General features: G+C 31.0%; 1 protein-coding gene across 1 annotated transcript in view; it reads left to right on the top strand.

The window, feature by feature from the left end:
• Positions 1-21,399, top strand: part of LOC132757297 (uncharacterized) — a 62,114-nt gene extending 40,715 nt beyond the window's left edge. Inside the window, exons 4-10 of the mRNA XM_060748542.1 lie at positions 4,857-4,922; positions 13,714-13,816; positions 14,147-14,264; positions 15,586-15,626; positions 16,103-16,149; positions 20,726-20,845; positions 21,257-21,399. Coding sequence (XP_060604525.1) covers positions 4,857-4,922; positions 13,714-13,816; positions 14,147-14,264; positions 15,586-15,626; positions 16,103-16,149; positions 20,726-20,845; positions 21,257-21,399 — 638 coding nt within the window. The remainder of the gene's footprint in view (positions 1-4,856; positions 4,923-13,713; positions 13,817-14,146; positions 14,265-15,585; positions 15,627-16,102; positions 16,150-20,725; positions 20,846-21,256) is intronic.
• Positions 21,400-22,125: the final 726 nt, after the last annotated feature.

Here is a 22,125-nt window from a genome sequence, read left to right on the forward strand (position 1 = left end):
TATATTTTCCGGATATCTTGTTAAATCGTGTTATTGCCGACGTATAAGTTAAAAATTAGAAATAAAGATAAAGGAAAGTTAATGCGCATTATAATTATGTTTATACAGTTTTTATTTAAAGCAAATAAACATACCACTAAACAAAGGGAGGTATTGTTTGGCAATAACTAATTCTTTATTACGAATTACCAGTATAGTTTTCGATAAATAAATTCACACTTACACGTTATTGGTAATGGCATAACAGTCGCGCAAATTTATTCATTCATTCATTCATTATTCATTCATACATCCATTCATTCATTCATTCATTTTTATATATTTATCCCATTCATTCATTCATACATTCATTCATTCATTCATTTTTATCTATTTATACGATTCATTCATTCATTCATTCATTCATTCATTCATTCATTCATTTTATTTATTTTATTTATTTCTATATTTCTTTATTTTTTTATTTATTTATTTATTCATTTATTTATTTATTTATTTTATTCATTTATTTATTTATTTACTTTTTGAATTTTTTAAATTTATTTTTAAGACTTATAGCTTCAAACTACAAAAAGGTTATATAAAAAAGAAATATAGAAATTAATGTTTCCTTGAGATTCAAACCTACAACCTTAAAAGTGTTAGTGAAAATCTTAAATCCTTGTTACTGAGGCTAGTTAGGCATATGTTGTGTTAGTAACTTAAAGCAGGGTCTTTCAAATTGAAATTTGAAAGACCCTGTTTAAAGTAAAAAGTGTTTAATTTTAAAGTAAGTAAGTAAATGAGTAAGCTTTATATACATGTGTATACTGATTGTACATTATCATTTCGTTCAAGGGTACTATTTGTATTTAACAGTAGATTTAATTACTTATAAAGGGCTTTATTAAGTAGACTAATAAAATCAGTATTATGCAGACGCTTGAATCTGCCTCCTAACTGATTAAGAGTAATCTACTGAAAGCGTCTGCATAACCCCTAGTGTAAGTATTGTATTATGTCGGCAAAATGCCTCAATGCAGACAGAAAGAGTTTATTTTCTGGTCCTTCGGGATCATTGATGCTAACACTATAAAGTGTTGAGAATTGAGTACCGCTCATGCCGGTGCTAGGGGGCGTGAGGAATGTTGCACTTATTCAATAACTCTCATGTACAGACCGAGTCTGCAATTCTTATGTTATTTTGTTGTGATTAATGCTTCCGGGGGATCACTTTGTTTCCAGAATTATGACAGGAAACCAAGGGATCCAGGACCTTTATTAATACACAAGGATTTAGTGACCTACATTTCTTGTGCTATTTGCCGGTCTCCTCGTTTATACAGCAAATACTAGCAGGGATTTATATTACAGGGATCAGACACTCCCAGTTATGTAAATGCGCGCACCGATAAAGGCACATCGATCGATAATTTACCGGCGCTATATGTAAATGCTCGTTCGCAACGGATACCTACTTTACAAAATACCATATAGCTTTTCCATTTATAATCCGATTTTTGGAAATTTAACGTTTTTTTGAAGATAAATACTTGTTAAATACAAATACATTATCTATTTTATTTCTTAAAGATACAGCCTATCTGGCCGCAACGACAATTAAACAATTAACTTGACCAAATCCGCGGTAAATTTACATTTTTATATATGAAAAGGAAGGTACTTAAAATTTATCATATGGGTAACATCATAAGTGCCCTGTTTCTTTCCATTTGTTTCATTTCCATAATATAAAACATAATAACTTAGGTAAGATATATTGGTTGGCTGCTTTCCGTTATCGTAACATTTCCACCCGAGAGTGGTGATGCACATATAAATCTGCAAACACAATTTGGCTTTCCACTTAATTTTGATAAAAGGTTACTTTTATTGTTGTATTTAGCTCAACAGTTTTAGCATATGCATAGTTTTAATACAGATATTAATGTTATGTGGCATAGATTTTTTTCAGGTTACTTTATTCCTTGACTTTAAATTCTTAAATGTTATACCATTCATCTTCATCATTTTACATTTACAAAGCAAGAAAAATATACTAATTTAAATATTGATTGAAATAAAACTTTAAAAATGTTGGTCAGATTAATGTCAGTTTTATGCATTTTCATGAGCAGGTAGCTCACAACTTCAACAAAAACATCTTATGTTATTTCAATGACATGTTTAGCACATTATTTACTTACAATTTGATAAATCATTTGCTGAAATCCTGTGATTAAATGAAGATAACTAAGGATATTTTCTTTAGCTAAGCCCCTTTTGCAGAAGACTTATTGAAGCAGCATAGAAACATGCATGCTAGATTTATTGTTTTAAATTTTGCATATTTATAAATATAATTTAAATTAAGAGGTCAGTACAGTTAATCTTGCGTTATCTACTATTGAAAATGAAGCGTTAAAATCAGTTTAAGAGACAGAACACTCCAAATGTATAACATTGACCTCTAATTGTCATTTATAAATTTGTTTCAATTATGAACCTTTCTAAACATGCAAAGTTTTGAAAAAAAATTCACTTTTCTCCTGCTTTGTTTATGTGTGTAATAACGTCTTTAACTTGTAAATGAATTGTGATGGCAGATGACTTTTTTTCAATCGAGCTACAGCTATGATATTTAGACTATGTGCACAGTTCCAGATGCAGACTTGAAGTTTGATATAAGTTTATTTACTTTTTACTAAGGACCAGCTTTAATTACTTTGTCAATATTTTCTATTTCTTTATAAGTTAGGTGGTCAGTGTATGGCAAACATGGTCCTCCTATTTGTAATAAAGGCATATTCTTTCCTCGATTCATAAATGGAAAAAATAAATTACTTTGATTATCATACGATTTTTTAAATTTTCTTTAAAGAAGAGATAAGACAAATGGTCATATTTATACTTCAAAGTAGATTTAGTATTGTAAGTTCTGGTGAAATGTATCTTAATTCGTTCGAATAGTTCAGAAATGAAAAGATAAAATTGACATTTTTGATGATTAAAAAACAAAAAATTTAATTTAACAAATATAGCTCATCACTTTTCACGTATCACGTTGCATCAGTCCATCTGACTGTATTGCAAGTATTTGATTTCAGTGAAAAATATTTGAGTGTTAGAGGATATTCGTTAATTTAAACGGCACTAACATCCGGATAGTAAAATGGGAAAAATGAAATGAAATTTCAAGTTAACGGTAAATAATGATCTAGTTTCATGTGTAAATAAATCCATTATTCCTTACATCTCAATTCGTGAAAATATGATGACAAAAGCGTCAATATATAGTGTTTTACGTTTGCATAATCTACTACGTTACTAACGCAGTAGCCAATATAAATAGGAAAAAATCATTTAAAATGGTCACACCGCAGGTCTCGATATTTTCCTGCACAATCATGTTGTACTGTCTAGAACAGAAACCTGAATGAAAGAATTCTAAATTATGATAAAGTAAGGCATTTCCCGTTGACTTAAAAGCAGACTGTTTGTTTTCAAAGCAACTGTATGCAAATTTTGTGTCATTTCGATTTCTTTCAACAATATAACGTTTTTGAACAGTGATTAGGAAATACTAGTAGGACGGTAGTTTTTCGTTATCTTCTTGAGGCCTGCTGCTTGAAATGGCTCTATAACACTGAAAAATGACATCAATTCCATTACCGAATGCGGATGTGTATTAAGAAATGTATAGTTAAAAAACAGTGACTATGTCAGCAAACTGCAGTCAAAGTAGTCAAAACAAGGTCGTCGCTATTGCATTAAAAGTGATGACGTCACAATAAAGTCATAAATAACTTAAATATATAAGGTCAATTAACACGGAAAAACACAACAGACGCTGTGTTGTAGTTGTAAGCTCGTGAATACATAAATAACAGCCGCACATAAATTAAAAATATTACGTCAAGAAATAAGTCGTAAGAAGAACGAATGAACAATTTACTATTATAATATACGTAAACCTACTGAATTATGAACAATAAAATGTTCACTAAAACAAAGGTTGGCAAAGCGTTATTATTCAAAATGTTAGAGATATACCGGTTTGGATTGCATTTATTTCACGAAATATCCCCAGAATTTCAATGGTTAACACAACAATGCTTTTACAAAGATGTACGTTTTGCAATTAGTGTACACGTGTTATTTTAATATAGTTAAGATTTTATTATTTATATTATATAAAATAATCGGCAGTGCTAGAAGATTTGTAAGACGTATCCCGAATGCCATCTAATAGGTTTTTTTGACAGAATTTAATTAATTTTTGCAACACAATACGTACACAATGTAGTTCATAAGCGTGTTTGACTTCGGGAAATCAATCGGGAAAAAATAATTTATTTGATATACATTTCAATATATACATAATAGTTTCAACAACACAATAAGTACATAAATAAGTCGATCAATCAATCAATAAATTAATTAATCAATTAATCAATCAAGCTCATATTTCATATAAAATGTATCTTATTAGCACATTTAAGTAATGTTTGAAACTGTAATGTACGTGTACATTGCTAAACATTCTTTGTTGATTTTACATACTTGTGCTTTTTACTCATACTTACAAAATTGAGTAAATAAAACATTTGAAGATCTAGGATTAGTTCGCACTTGCGATGCAAAAATATTTTTCATATATTAAGTAAATTATGTCCTTACGCCTTTCACAATCTGAAATGCGAAGGCTAGGGCTTGTCTAAATAATTCTAAACAATTGAAAAGGCAATAATTTGATAATAAATTCAGGCTTTTTAAAGTTACCCTAACACTTCTATTATAAAGATAATAAAGTGTCTGGTAAGATTTTTATTGCGTTTTATGCTGTTATAATTTTCTTTTAAATGCTTCCATTTCAGACTCGGCGACTTCGGCTGAATTAGATGCAAGTCAATGTAAATTCAGTGGGTATTTAAAGATCCAAGGTGAGCACAGAAAGAGGTTTGGAAAGCGTTATAAGTATCAGTTTTAACTCCGGTAGCAAAAAGAAAGTACTCAGAAGAGAAGTACGTCCGTTGGCCGCCGTTACCAACAGTTTCTTGACAATTGGCTTGGTTTCTTACAAATTTTTACAACAATGATTATGAGGGGCCCATTATAGAAGTGCTGTAATGTTGTTCTAGTCTGTTACAGGAACTTAGAATCAAGTTTTAAAATCTGCTTCTCTAAAAGTGTAATTCATGGAACTTAAATAATTTACAAGATATAATAATACATAAATATTCACAATTATAAATTCATAATATGTTCTGTATCCTACCGTAATTGGTAACAAGGATGCGTTTTTACGTACCTTATATAAAAGTGTTGTTTATTTATTTATTCATTTATTTACTTATTTTTTTATTATAATAATGAATGGATCGATTAATAGCGTTACACGTTTTGGACATTCTATACATTTTCTTTCTTTGAATTGTGTAGATATCAAACTTTATCACTTTCTTGATTAATTGTTAATGACTGATTTATCCCTTTTTAAAGTTAGTTTTTAATTTTTATTTAATTTTCTCTAAAAACGTGATTTGCTGTCTGTATTTATTATTTAGAGTCTCGACATATTCACAATATGAAAACACTTATTCTTTAGTATACTCATTCTTAGTATGTTCCATACAAGAATCAACTACATTACCATATACAGTTTATCTGTACTCCTTTCTACTCTATTTCAAGCTTTGTGTTACACTGTACAACTGACATACAACTCTTACTGGTGGCTCTTTTCAACAAGTAATAGCTGACTCCATATTACATCACATCATTCTTTACTTTGATTTTAGACCTAAATTGTACACATCATTTAATATATTTAGAATAATTAAATGACTTGAACTTAAAATTATTAGATTAACAATAAAGTTTTACTTATTTTACAATAAAATGTTTGATTTAATTTTAAAATTGGTTAACATACATTATTTTCTCCCCTCTCTCTACATTGATACCTGCAATTCAATGTAATTTAAGAAAACATAATATAGACAAAACAAAATCGTGCCTTAAATAAGGTCATTAGGTGTTTTTGTTTTATTTATACATTTCATTTCAATGTAAAATTCATTTCAATTAAAAAATTGTATGTCGACAAAATATTTCATGATCGCGTCCACAACTTTATTTTCTTCTTCAGAATCTACATAATTCAGTACCCCTGATGTCATAAGTACATTTAAGGCATAAAGATTCAAGCTTAGAGTCATATGGTCTCATTGCCACCATTTGGTGCATTTGATAGGAGTCAAACCATTTTTGTTGTCTTCTTTCTCTTTTGCACTTTCTAGGAGTAGGTTTTGGTCCCTATTTTCAGTTCTTTGTATTTCTTTTGTTTCAATTTGTATATATTGTTCTTCATTCTGTGTATTCTGTTCCACTCCTCATTCTGTGTATTCAGTTGAGCATTATGTGTATTTTTGTTCCTAATTCCGTATATTTTGTTCATCCACAATCTCTTTCTTCTATATTTCAACATTTCCAACTTCAATATCATAAGTATTCAATGAATGACTTTGTTCAATAATGTCTACATCTATATGTTCCATGTTCTGTTTATTTGTATCCACTAATTCCTCTGTTGTTTTCTCTATTTCGAGATGTTATGTTTCTTGTGGTTCCTCATCTGGTAAAGTGTCTGCAGCAACACTCTCCACACTTCCCTCAATATCTACGTTAATGACTTTATCACTGTGGTCTTCTTCTTTATAGTCACTCTCTTTGTTAGTCTAAATATTACCGTCTTTCAAATTGCTATTCTGTACTAATTCTATAGAACTATTATCATCACTGTTATTGGGAATATGGGCGCCCCCCTTGCCGTACATTAAACATAAATAACTCCTCCCATATCCGAATCTATATCTTTCAAATCCCCTGAATCATATCTTGTGACGTCACAGTCTTTATTTTGTGGTAATGTTTCGCAGCTTGAGTCTTTGTAGGTATCGTCAAGACTAATTTCGTGAAATGGTTTAAATAACAAGGATGTTTGCTATTCTTCCCTTGGCAGGCTCAAGTGTTAAGTAATCCATGAAGACCATCTCAAGTTGGTGCGTCGTTTCATAATAATATTGATCTAGTATTTGTTTTTCTTCTAAGACAACAGTTTCACTTTTGAAACCCAATGGTTGACATCAATTGGCATTCTTGGACATAACAAACCCGTAAAGCAAGAGTTCCTTCTCTAGTAGATGTTATCATGTAGTCCTTTTAATATGACTTGAAGAATTTTGTATAACTGATTGATTGATGTTTATTCCTACATATTTATACAGAATGCTTCTATTTCAATAAAATTTATCATAATTTCATCACATGGTGGTGTCATCTCTATCTGTGCCATATGTTGGCTAGGGTTTTCAGTAGCCTCAATCATATATGTATCAGTTGGAGAGTTTCAAAGTAAGGTTGTGGATTTAACTACTACATATTGATTTAATCACGTAATGTTCAAGTTTTATCATTTCCCTTCCATTATCTTGAATAATATGTTGATATAGATATCGTGACATTCCATCAACGTCTGCATTATTGACTTCAGGAATATATTCAATGTCGAAATCAAACTCTGCTAAAGTTGAAACCCATCGGTGACCTGTTGCATCCAGCTTTGCTGATGTAAGTACATGTGTAATAAGATTGTTGTCAGTCAACACTGTGAAGTGTTTTAATGCTAAGTAAGCGGCAAACTTTTCTGTGACAGCCCATTTGAGAGACAGGACTGCTAGCTTAAATGACAAGTACCTTTTATCTGATTTTGTAATTGAGCAACCTGTATAGGTAATGACTTTGTATTATCATCTTGTATTTGGTGAGGTAATCGTACACTGACAAGTGTTTTTGTTCATGCATCCGTGCGCAGCTCAAACGGTAACTCAAAAGCAAAGTACAAGTTGAGATGATAAAGTTATGTTAAGCTGATCAAAAACGTCTTGTTTTATATCTGTCCATTCACATTCTTTAGTTACTTTTTTAATTTATTTGGTGAAGTTGGCAGAAGAATAGTTCTGATTGTGGTCGTGTAATTTGTGAAAAACCTTAAATGAAACGTCGGTATTATTAGGCAAATGCTAGAAAAGATCGAAGTTCATCTGCATTTTTTGGTGTAGACCAGGCTTTTATTTCTATTTTGGTTGGATCGGTCTCAGTTCCACTTACAACAGGTCCTAAGAAATTAACTTTTTGTTAAATAAAGAAGCACTTTTCTGTAGATAATTTAATATACACTCTTGTAGTTTGTTAAATTACAGTCAGTTCTAGATTTCGTAGATGATCCTCAAAAGTTTTACTGAAAATAATCAAATCATCCAAATATAAGATACATACTTTCATGTATGAATCTCCAAACATTCTTCCATCAATCTTTGTTAAGTGGCGGTGAATTCGAATGTCTGAATGGCACTGTAACATATCCATATAATCCAAATGGTCCTAAAGTAAAGGATGTTCTCTCCTTGTGAGCTTCTTTATTTCTACTTGATGAAATGCTGCTTTTTGATCAATTTTACTCAAATATTTGCTTCCTTTAAATACATCAAAGAATGCATCAATTCTGGGTAAGCATAAAAATCTTTAACAATCTTGCTGTTTCATCCAGACAAATTATCAACTTCCCATTTTTCTTCCTGATAGGTGCAACAATGAACACCAGGACGACCTTGACTTTCTGATTTTTCCAACAAAAAGTGTTTGATTTGATTTCTTATTCCATCTATCATCATTTGTGGCATTCTACCGTGTCTTTTCTTTAAGAAGTAAGCTAATGTCTCCATATTCTTGTATAATTACTGCACTTTGCTAAATTTCAAGTTCTCTATAAGTAAAACATGTAATATGAACACATTATTTTGGCTTTATTGTAACCTTTCCTGGCTTTGCGCTTCTAAGTACAGCTAAACATTTTTTGTTTCGTTAATTCACTTTCTCGAATAACATCTGAACGAAAAAGATCATGTTGTATGTAGATCTGCTTCTTGAAAAATTTGGTCGCCAACAGAATCACCGAATAGTTTAAAAACAAGTCATGTGATTTGAACAAACCCTGGAAGTTACTATAACAGGTATTGCAGATATTGTATGATTGAAACAAGTCTAAGTAATTGATTTGACATGTTCTTTAACGTTTCCAGAGAACACAGAGACAACTATTGTGAAATCATAGCGCTCTAACCTGACCCACGCGGGTCAAGTTAGGAAAACACCATTTTATTCTTTATATGGAGAAAAGTTTTGTTCTTTTGACTGTTTAGTGCATTCATTTTGATGACATTTTCAGAATAATGAATAAAAAATTAAAAACTAAGAAATTAAAATTTTGCCTGTGTCTCCCTTTAAATGTGTCTTCTTAACTGGATGAGTAGCAAGTAACATACTCACTGACTTTCTGTTGAGTCGACTAAAAGTTCCTCAAAATACTCTCTCTTGTTTCGATTTTGCCAAAGAAAGTATCCAATTTTTGTATCACTTGAACATTAACTCCAGTTACTTATCTTTGCACTGTGTCTCCAGCGTTTCATTTAACTGAGCGTCTTATTCCTAATAATATATGTTCTTCAGAGAATTTGTCTGCCAATAATGTCTGCTTCTCAAATTAAAAACATTTCCCTTGTTGGATCCCCTTTACTGTCCTCACCATAAAAGCTAGATAATTTAGGATTTTTGGAATGTTCCAAGTTTTTGCATTTCAAGTGGTCATGATTGCACTAGCAGATGTTTATGTAGCTGCTGGTGTTGATGGAGATGTATAAAATGAGCTCATTGACCAACTTTCAGCAGGTTGTGTCAAGTGTGAAGGTTTCGTCATTGCTTCTCCAATTCTATAATCCGTCATAAAGAAAAGAAAATCTCCAGTAGAGTCTTTATTTGACGTGAATTAACATGAATGAAATACCGCACGAATTTCTCGTCATCTTCAGACATTGTCTCTTCTCTCCATTCCTCTGCACGAGACTCTAATTTCTTGTTTAATGGGTCACTTATGATGAATATAATAGAAGTTCAATTTCAAGTCTATATTGATGTTGATTGTTTAAAATAGAGAGAAATAAGAACCCCTAAAGAAAGCCTAACAAGACAAAATTGAACATGTTTCAGGCTCAGTTTGATTGAGCCTGTCCATGGACGGTAATAGAAAGTGCAAGCACCAGCTTAAGCAGAATTCAACATTTAACTGTGGTAATTTTGAATTTAGAAACATCCGCAGATGTGTTCATACGGCGGTAATCGTAAAACCTTCAATGTTACATTTTCGTGCCATTCCATGAAAAGCGGCGTATGGTTCCCAAATAAAAGAAGGCGTGTGCCCTTAACACTATTCTAATCTTCCGGTTAATGAAATAATTTAGAGGTGTCTCAATTGAAGCCTTTTCACTGATATAGAGTTAATTCATTTTGAATGTAAGTGTAAAGAAGCTACTGTCGCAAACGAAGCGTTATCTATTTAAACTTATTTACAAAAACATTTTTTTTTTGCAATTTGAAATATTAATGTTACTATTTAAGAATTATTCACAAAATCATTTTTTGCAAATAATTCAGCACAAAACAATTAGCCTAAGGGAGTATCTTTATATTTTATTTACTGATGTAAATTTATTGATGTCTGTTAAATGAATACATTTTTACTAAAAGTATTACAGTTTATTATTATTATTTAACATTTAATTGATTATTTATTTACATTTAATAATTACTGGTCTTCAATGTATTTTTCATTCACTATGATATTGTATACACTATTCTAATTATAGATTATAGACTTCATCTTAAACTACGGATGTTGCTAAAATGCCATGTGATTCAATCACATGGCCGATCAGATAGTCAATGCTGTCACGGAATATCAGTAAAAAAAAACTATGATCTTATAGATATTGGAAAAATACCCTTCCTCGACCTTTTAATGAAAAAACACACTTGTAAATGGTGGGAAAATCAACAACACACGACCAGTTTAAGGCCACTTTTATGGTTCGAGATAAATAGACGAATGAAATTATTATTTATCTTTAGAAATTAACTGTGATAACAAGAACAGAAATTCCTTTAATGCTTGATGAATTTATAACTACTATAACTACTTATATTTTGTACAAGTTTAATGTAATGATGTCAAAATCTAGGTCAATAATTGTTTGAATTTTTGATAAACAATTTACAGACTTGAGATGATTCTTTAATGTTAAATATTTAATTTATTTGGAGTAAATGCTCGGATATAACGAAAGTAAGAAAGTAAAACTTTCAAATTGGTGAAATAGAATACTATTACCAATTAATTTAAAACATGTAATGGTGAATTTCATTTGGACTTACATATGTTATAACGCATAGGAAAAATCATGTCAGGAATTGCAGCAATTATTTAAACTGAATAACTATAATTTATTCGATACATATGTATGTTCTGCAATTTCTGAACAAGTTTACAATTATTGTTTTTCTTACAATCAAATTGTTACAAGCTACTTGACCTAACCCTTTTTAACCATACATGAGTCATGGACCAATAACTGTCAGATACACTGTTGGTTTGAGAGAAGACTGTCTGCACGGATGAAAACGTTCCTCTGGTGTTCAGTTGATATAACTTCCTTCGTAAATCAGCAAGGCGTTAAGTAGATCTACCACATGCATATGTTGATGACACTGTCAACCTTTGTAGTTTAATTTCACAAATTTAAATGTATTTTGACAGTAAATTTGAATCTTAAATGAAGCTGTTAAGATCTTTCTAGATGTACTCAGGTTCTTTTGTCTAAGTTTTCTTAAATTGTAGTGAAAAACGTTTTATGTAACACATATTGTAAATATAGTTCTTCACTATTTGAATGGATGTCTACTACAAAAAATGATCATGATTAATTTTTAAGGTATCATTTAATGATGTCCTCATGGTTTGGCTAGGTCCCCAGTTGTACACAAAATGTTACATTTGGATATTTTGAATCTGAACAAAAAATCACAAATCCAAAAAGATTTATTATTTTAAATAGTTCGCTGTATTACTTTGTTGATAAATATAAGAAAACACTGTATCAAAATAATGATGACACTGTCAATTTAATAAACATGTCTCAAACCAGTAATTCACTGTTTCTGCACTCTGCTTCAACATTGCAGTATCAACAGTCAACTAGAGTAATTAGTTAACAAGTTCAGTACACTGAAAACATATAAAATCTCACAAAATGCATATTCACTTAATGATCCATCTTTTCATAATTATCTCCCTTTTACTCATAATACTCATGAAAAAAGACACATTACATTATCGTGTTCAATAGTACGCATTTGATACTTATTTATTTACCTTACATACATATAATAAATGGATATTTTCAAGTAACAGCAACAACGAACACATAATAACATACATTGATCATTAAAATATATAATGATGACTTACCGATTTGCGGAATTGTATGCTTTAAACATTATCAAATCAATACCATCTCATTGTCTCCAACCAACACTTCTTTCATACGGTGAATGCGTGCTGTAAATTAACAAATGAAGTATGCATATTATCAAGAATAATGTGAATGGCAGAACAATTTAAGTGAAGATAAAAGGTAATGCGATTTCCAAAACATCTCAATTATTTACACAACAGAGCAGCACTAAATACAAGAAAACCATGTCTTTACTTCTCAAATACATATACTGTTTATGAAATATAGACGTTATTAACCTACTATAACCTTAAAAATATACCATATTATTCCCAAATCCTTAAAACAAATAACAACAAATCAAAACCACAACTGAAAAGGCTTTTAACTCACCCATAACTCATTAAAAAAATCAGACTGAACAAATTTTGAAAGAAAATTGCAAGCGATCATCTCATTGGTTTACATAAAATTAAACGTAACAAAACAGGGGAAGTTACTGAAATAAATCCAATTATGTTCAAGACACGAACAGATGACCCTGTTACAAACAACATTATTTTCTCAGAAGTGCAACTAAAGCTTGTAGTTGTGTGCAGCTTCTTTTGTTAAACCTATGTATTTATACCTCTTCACATTTTATTCAGATTTATAGTCGTGTATGATATATATAAAAAAAACTTGACTGAATAACTTTCTTCTTTGAACTTCGAAACAAAACATTTTCTAGTTGACCGCTTTTTAGGATGTTCAAATTATTGCATTGTGGGGCATGGGGAAAAGGAAATTACATGTTCCTTTTATCGACACATTTACGAATAAATCTGAGCAGTCTCCTGAATACCCACAAAGAACAGCTTACATACTTGTATTGAAACATCGTCCAGTAGACCGACAACACGCTTATTCAAATTTGAATTTGGCATTCTCTTACATATTTGCAACCAGTGCCCTTCATAGCAACCAACAAATGTCATATCAGTGGCTTCTTACGCCTCACAAAGCAATCACTAACTTTCATACAAACCATTGATTTCCTTTTTACGCAGACCTTTGTAGTCGGAGGAAGGATATAAGGGCAATCATGAACTACTTTTTTAACAAATGTTATAATCACTGTTACTAATATTGTCAACAATTGTTGTTGTTTTTATATAAGACAATTGAAACAGTTAAAAAAACAGTTACGTTTGGTTGAACAAAATTTTTAGCAACTTTGCATGCGCACTTAATACATGTTTGCCCACCGCCATCAAAGGCACGTACATAGGCGCACACAGATACCATTGATAGGGATTTAATACACTAAATTAATATAATTTTACAGGGAAACGTCGTTATGTTATCGTGTCAGAAGGGTGTTTAAATGTATATTTAAATGAGAATGCAAAGAACTTAAAGAAATCTTATCCCATCTGCGCTTTTGAAAGGTATATATTCAAGTTTTTCTACTCATAATTCATTTTTCAAATAATTTTAACACGATTGGCATACAGTAAAAAAACATAAAATATAAAGCTGATAGACATCACGAGTATGAGATTAAATATCACTTTTCTTTTGTTTAAAATTAATGAATTTTATAACACAGGTTATGATCTTGCGACTATAATATGAGCAGAATTTCCTGTCATACCCCCAAATTCCACTGTTTTTCTATTGAAAACAACTGGTGAAGTTATAATTTTTTCTTAATATAATTTGTATTGATTAACTAAACTAAATATGTATTTAAAACCAATGTTATTGTTTGATTTCAGAGTAACACCATACGACAGAGTAACACCATACGAAAACGATTATACATTTAAGCTTACGTTCAGAGAAGCTAACAGGCCGCCAATTGTGTGTTCCTGTAAATCATCACAAAACAGGACGGTATACCTATTTATATACTTTGAATAGTCCCCCCCCCCCCCACACACTTTAAAACAGGGAGGGTATATTGCTTTGTAACTATCTGTCGGCCGCTATGTCGATCTATCTGTCAGTCGGTCTGTTCATTTTCTTCGCAAAGTTTGCACATACTGAAATGAAGTTAGGCATACTGATTTATCATAAGAATATCTCGGTCAAGTTCTGTTTTGGGTACGATCGAGCTTTCTTTTTTGACAAAGTTGTGTCCCTTGGACTGAGACAAATTCCAATTATGTGCAGTTCCCTTTCATTTTATGTGCAGAGGTCACACATACTAAAATGGATTTTGAATACAGATTCATCATACAATATCTAGTTCAAGTTATGTTGTGGGTAAGATCAAATAATTTCTGACAGGGTTATGTCCCTTGAACTTAAAAAAAAACATTCCAATTATTAAGGCACATATCCAGGGCTAATGTGTAGATCATGTATATATCGATTATAAGATTTGCCAACCATGCCTGCTATGCATATCCAAAATATTGATCTGACCACTACTATGTCACCCTTCAACTACAGGTCATCTGATTAATTGGAAAAAACGAATTAAATAAAAAAACATGTTGGTTGAATATGGTAATTGAAAATAATATATAATCTAAAATTACAGTCAAACTTTCAAAAAATCTTTATATCAGCAAAGGTTTGTGCAACCTATAGTTCAAAAACATTTGGCAACATTTCAGTATTATTATATTTGTATGATCATTCTGGTTTATAGATGCCAGCACTATTAAGTGAGAACCGCCCAGGCCTGTGCTAGGGGGCGTGAGGGATGTTACACTTATTTATTATCCCTCATGTACAGACTCAATCAAACCGGGTCTGCAATTTTCATGTAATTTTGTTGTGATAAATACTTCCGAGGGGCCATATGTTTCCAGATTTTTTATACATATCATACTTGTTAGATGTTTTTCAGACAGTACAGTTAGATTGCCCCTATTGATTATAAGTTCAAAGTTTAAATTTCATATGTTCACTGTCCATAATGTAAATCGCCGCGAGTGTTTCGTTTACTTTTCTTGATACAAGACACTTTGATTATTATATATCAATCTCGGTTTTTGACGTGCTGTTAAAATTCAAATGGTTTATGGCATTTTGATTTTTTAAGCTTTTCAAAAGCATTAAATAATGAAAAAATGAAATTCAACAATTTTTGAAAAATTGTGCAATGTTTGCGCACTTCAAAGAGAACGTGATTTTGTCAAAATAGGCACACTGACTCATATTAATATATTGACAAATATAATAAATGTACATTTTTATTTTGTAGGAATGGGTCAGACAGATAGATACTGCAATATCATTTGGAGGGTGAGTAAAAGCAGCTATTTTAATAAAATACAATAAGCACCAAAAATCGAATATTTTGTAATACAGATTTGTAAGTAGTTCCGTTTATTTACTCGATAAAGATATCCAAACTATTTGATATAGTCTAAAAGCATTATATGAAAACAATAACTTCTTACCATGGCATCTATTGCTGAGTACCACTATACTGGTATCATTCGACTCTTTACTTAGCAGATTGAGTTAAATACGACATATACTGATATCCACTATACATGTTGATATTAGAATTACATTTATCATTCTTATACATTTAATGTCTATAAAATGCTGCATATAATGATACCAAATAGAATGGATTGTTTTTGATAGTTTTGAATAAAGTCCTTTTAAAGTTAATATATTACTTCTCGGGATTCAAAAGCACATACAAATTTAGTAAGTATTTGGTGAGTATCGGGTAAGCACAAATTGGTTATTTCCCTTTTTTATTTTAGTGAGAGTGGATTTGAAAGCAGTGAAATGCTTCAACATAAAACACCAGGTATGAAATAGCCTACTACTCTAAATAATAAAGTCATGTATAAATTTCGTATACATTAATGAGCACATTATTTGTCACGGTAAATTTGACCTATTTATATAAATAAAGCAGCTGTAGAGTGTTTTAAGAAAGCAGTAAATGTTTTGAAGTGTTTGAATTAAATCACTTTTTCAAGGATATAAAGAATATTTGGCAGGTCGTTTTATACAACCTAGTATTTATTCTTAATTGATACATTTTATTTGGTCAAACAATGTTTAACCTATTTGTAAAAGTAACTTAATATTAGTCATTTTTGGGGTGCATTTTGATTGCGGTTTTGATTTAGTATAAATATGGTGGGATGGCCGCTTTTCGGGGAGTCATAATTCAGAATTTTGTAACGTGAAGCTACGCTCGGTTAGATTAACAGTAGTTCAATTAAATAAGCTTGCGCTAAAAGTAAGCGGACTATTTTATCTAGATGGGCATTTTGATTCATTTTTAGGTTTGATAAGCTGTTTCCTTTATATCAAATATTTATATATATTTTATATTTATCTGAGGTAAAAATGCCTGCTATTTTTGTCATGGTTCACTGGTGGGCCATTTTGTTCTCGCGCGTATTCTTAACTATGGATAGCCGTTTTCGCTGTTATCAAAATTAGAAAGTTGTCAATTAGGAAAGCATTGTGAATTATTTAAGCTATTGATTCAAAGATTTAAGGAAACATATTAAAAAAAAATTAACACAAATTTTAAGTGATATTTCTGATGCAAAGCTATATTAATAGTTACATTTGGTAATGTATAACTAAGAGTGAACTTTTCGCCAGTGAATTGCATGATTACATTATCAATTGAATTTTTCTTGTGTGAAATGCATGATTATATCATCAATCTGTAAAGAACATTGATGTAATGTGTTAGAAATATTTCATGTTTAACTGTTGATCTATAAGTGTTGAGCTCAGTACTTTATTAAAAGTTATAAACTTAACATCCACTTTCTTCTTTGTGATGTTTTACTATAATAAATAATAGGTATAGATTAATATAACCCAGTGAATATTCGACTAAGTCAGCAACATCACATGCCTAAATTGTGACAAATTGCATTAGGCTTTATAACCAATATCAATTCGGTGAAGACAACAACGTCACGTGTCTAGATCGTGACACTATTATGTGCATTTAATCTACTTTCTCTCTTAAAGCATTTTGATTGGACATTTCAAACATCTTTTTTGTTAAGTGTATTGCTTTACTGGAGGAACAGAGGAGTCTTTCCTCTTGAGATGAAGTTAATATATGAATATTTAAATTGAACCAATTGGCTTATAATATTATCATGTTTATGTAATAAAATAATGAATATCTCACGCTTTAGTTTTTTCAACTCACAAAGATATAAACACCATTTGAGCAGATCTGTTTTGTTTGACAGAAAACAAGGCATACTGGGATCCTACATATTGCCGGACAAAATATGAAGTTTTTTGTCTGTAACTTTTATTTAAGATAATAAAAAAGAATTGAATTTTACCCAAATTAATTTTGGGTTCTTAATGCACGTAAACATTCCTTTATCAAACATGAAGTTAAACATTTGACTGTAGAAATGTGTCTTTAAAATAGGGCATTATAAGAGGGAAAAATCGTGTAAACAACTCAATTTACCGGACATTGTGTTTAAACAATTTTTGTCGTGAATTGAAATTAATATTTAAATAATCAGCAAGGAAACTACGACTATTGAATGACAAGGTTAAAATATTTGAAAAACACAGTATGTCACTAGAAATATACACGACAGCCATGCCTGTTATGAAGAGGCAAACATATAGGGTGTAATTGAAATTAGCACTATTAACACTATTAAATCAATTAACGTAGTGATTATTCATGATCCTTTAACCCATGAAACATTTTAATATTCAAGTGAAAATTTGTTCTTTGTCATACAGTTTCTTTTTGGTCATCATGTAGCATGTTACAAAAGCCATAAAATCTATTTTATTTACATTTCATGTAAAATTTCCTCCCATGGGCATAACCCGTTTCCTTAACCCTGTTTTTTTAATTTGCACTTCTTTGTAAAACACAAAAACGAGATACTGTTTTGACTAAATTTAAAATTACTTTTTATCATTAAATTATGTTACAATTGTCTCTTGAGGTAACGTTGAAAAAAAAAGACTAAAACTTATCTAAAAACCCCCATTAAGGGTCTCAATATTCGGGCCTGCGCAGAACAGATTATTCCCCCGCATGACCAGGTCATGAAATAACTAGTAAACAAAAGGGCAAGTAAGTAGATAAAGAACTGAATCAACAATATTTATCTGAGAGTGGTTTTGTTGTTATTTACTTTGAAATAGAAAATGTGTGTACGATTCAGACTGTATGATTTTTTAATCGAAGCAAAAAATAAAGCACTATTCAGCAGTAATAGCTTTTGTCCGGTAAACTGATTGTCCGGTAAATATGTAGGATCCCAGTACCGTTTAAATTCACTAAAGAAATGGATGTTATACGATGTCGAGAAACGCTTTTCATTATCTTTCAACGTTATTTAGGAACAAAGGCTAAAGGTCACAAGCCAGTTAAAATTTCATTGCACATCCATTGTGGTCCTGCAGTATATACAATAAAGTATAGTTGTGTAAAGTAAAGTAAAGTTAATATTTTCTTAACATATGACTGATGAGAAACAATATAGCATATTTCTGTACATGTAATAACATAAGGATACGCTCCTCCCGATGAACATATATTTTTGATACAGATTTGTGAGCATTAAATTGATCTAAATAATCGGTTTTAATTATATATATCAAAATAAGTAATGTTTGGATTAAATTGAAAGGCAAGCATATTTTACACAACTGTTTGGGTCGTAAATAAGGCAAGAGCCTTTGCTGTTTACCTGCTTATTAAATTGAGCTATATTTCTTGGTGAAATTGTTCTCATACATCGAGTCTAATGCTCAGTTATTTATAACAAAACGGTTTTGCAAACTGTCCGGCGAGATGACCAACTAATTGTTTTGAAAATTACGTAAAAAAACCAGATTAACAAATGAAAAGTGTAAATACAGAGTCATTAGGGATCACTTGGATAGCCAATTAAGCAACTGTATTGAGGGGTGACCGGGCAGTTTGTTCCCTATATATTGCGACAACGTTGTAGCATGTTGCAGCTACTGTGTTTCAGAAGAAACAAAAGTTATACACATAACTACGCGCTCTAGCAAACCTTAATAATAGAGAAATGTTAACTTCACATGACGTAGCGTTGGGTTCAAAGCGTTGACAAAAATTATATTAATTTGAAGTAAAAAAAAAGTATTTTCTGGAGACAATTTCCTGTCACAATAATTTGTAATCAATGATGCCATAGTAAATATCATTCCAATTCAATATTCGCCATATAAATGATCTCAAACATTAGTTCGAACTACATGTATATGATTTAGCATAGATGTGATCATTTTGAATTCTTGTCATAATTTATAGCCTTCTTTCAGAAACACTGTCACAAAAGCTTCATTCATTATCCTTTCGAACCCACATTATTCGTATATCTATTTATATTTAAAACAACAATTGATGAAAAATGAACGAGATATGTTATAGATCAAAACTTATATGGTAAATTTCTATTTAAGTTGCAAATATCCTACCGATTTATTTGTTGACCATCAAAGGTCAAAATTCGTCAAATGTTTGTCAAGGATACTATCCTATGGTTAAGCAACAACATATACATTAAATGGAGTCATAATCAGTTCCTACAGCACACGTTAGATATCATTTTCACAGTCTTTATAACAAAAATCCTGTAATTGTTGTTGCCTTATTTTTCTCAAAGTATCTATAAATCCATAGTCTATGGCGTTTAATACATTTAACAACGAATTCAAGAAGATGTTTGTTTGACAATGAACACTGACACATTGTTATGCGAAACAACAAACTAGATTACTACAAATTGGTCCATACGAGTGATTCAAACAAGGCAGTCACTTTTATCCACAGTAGCATTTATCTGGTGATGTAATGAGTTGCATAATTGAATAATATTACTACTTCTTGGCGTGTGACGGCTGATATAATCTTTACAGATTTTGCTTTTTATTGCTTTTAATGAGCTTTTTTTTTAGTTTTTTATACATGTACTTCATTTTACACGTTTCAAATGCTTTGCAGAGTCCTAACTTGAAAACTGGTATTCGAGAAAAAATTAGTAACTGTATTGTAACTGTTTTGTAAAAAAGTGCCGGAACACATTCCCTAAATAGCATTTTATATCCATAGCTTGATTATATCCTTTCGCTTTGGATATATCTGCACATCTACCCTGCAGACAGAGAACCCAATAGTTTACTTAATAGACTATTAGATACTTCAGATACATTACTATCTTTTTTAAATCAACCCAAGTCACTGAAATGGATAAGTAAAGTAAGTGAAACTTCTTAATACAACTCATCGACATATACGAGTATAGTTATAATTAACATGACTTTGTTTGTTTAATTAGCATGTATATGTCGTTGTTTAATACTGAGATGATAAACTAATAATGTTCCAGACATTCATACAACAATCTCGAAAGGTAATGACGATTTTCATCCCGGTTATTCAACTGTAAATCAAAGTAAGCTTTATAAGGCAAAACAAGATGCGACAGGAACGGAAGAAGACCCTTCATGTGAGTCAAAATGTTCCTTGTAAGAGTTCATTTGAAAATAAAATTTAAAATATTGATATATATGAAGTATAAATTGTTAATGGATTTGTGTCTTTAAAAAAAATATTGGATAAAATGTATTTGATGTAGACGAAAAGGGTAAAAACTATAAATAAAAATATTAGAACAATGGTTGCTTCAAGCCAGATAATGATATTGTTTTATTGTATCACTTTTAAAGTTTGATAAATATCAATACGCGAATTTAAGTAACTTCTTGTCTTAAAGTATTTTGTTTTGACATTAAAAGATTCATTTCAGAAGCATCCTGCGTGAATGAAACAATAATAAATCCATTTAGTAAAACGTATTTTCTTTCTTTGTGACGTTGATTAATCCCAAAACGATATAATTATCTTACTATTGTTTCAGACTTTCGTACAACACTCGTGAAAGATAATGAACATCTTGATTTGTTCTATTCAACTGTAGATGAAAGTAGGCTTTATAAGACAAAACATAATGTAACAGGAACATCAGAAAACCCTTCATCTGAGTCAGAAGGTTTGTTCTAAGAGTTTATTTGTGAAAAAAAAGTAACAAATATCATTTTATGAGGATTCATTTAAGAAAGTATCCCAGTGTCAATAAAACAATAATGAAAGTATATAAATTGAACGAAATGTGTTTTTACTCATGTTTTTTACTGGGAGACCAAAGAGAAAAATCTTTCCTCTTAAGATGATGTTTAATGCATAACTTATCAAGGGGCATAACTCTGTGTTTAAAAAGTCTGACCGGATTAAGGCGACGATATGCGCATATTCTCTCGTATTGAAATTCTCATAAGTTTCGCAGTAGTTGCAGAAAAGTAGCGCGGAAACGATTATTGTTATATATATGTATACTGCATAGCTAATCAAGGGCCATAACTCTGAGTTGAAGCGCCTGACTAGAACAAGCCGGCAATATGCGCATCTCCTCTTGATATTGATGATTCCCATAAAGTGTCTTTGAATTCCAGCCAGTAATTGCAGAGAACTAGCGCGGAAACGAAATTCGGACGGAAGGACAGACGGACAACGCCAAAACAATATACCCCTCCCGGTTCAATCGGCGGGGGATAAAAAGAAAAAGTGTCCAGCTTTCACACGTTCAACTGATTGTGGGATTTTAACGAAACACAGGAGTGATTAGCATCATCACTAGTTAAGCCTGCGTCAAATTTAAAACCCATTAGGTTAGATGTGGGACCGGTGCTGAATGGGCTGAAATTGTCAAAAATTTTTTTAAAGGGCTCC

This window comes from Ruditapes philippinarum, unplaced genomic scaffold (assembly GCF_026571515.1).
Source record: "Ruditapes philippinarum isolate M1 unplaced genomic scaffold, ASM2657151v2 ctg3737_1_1_1_1, whole genome shotgun sequence".
Classification (NCBI taxonomy): Eukaryota; Metazoa; Mollusca; class Bivalvia; order Venerida; family Veneridae; genus Ruditapes; species Ruditapes philippinarum.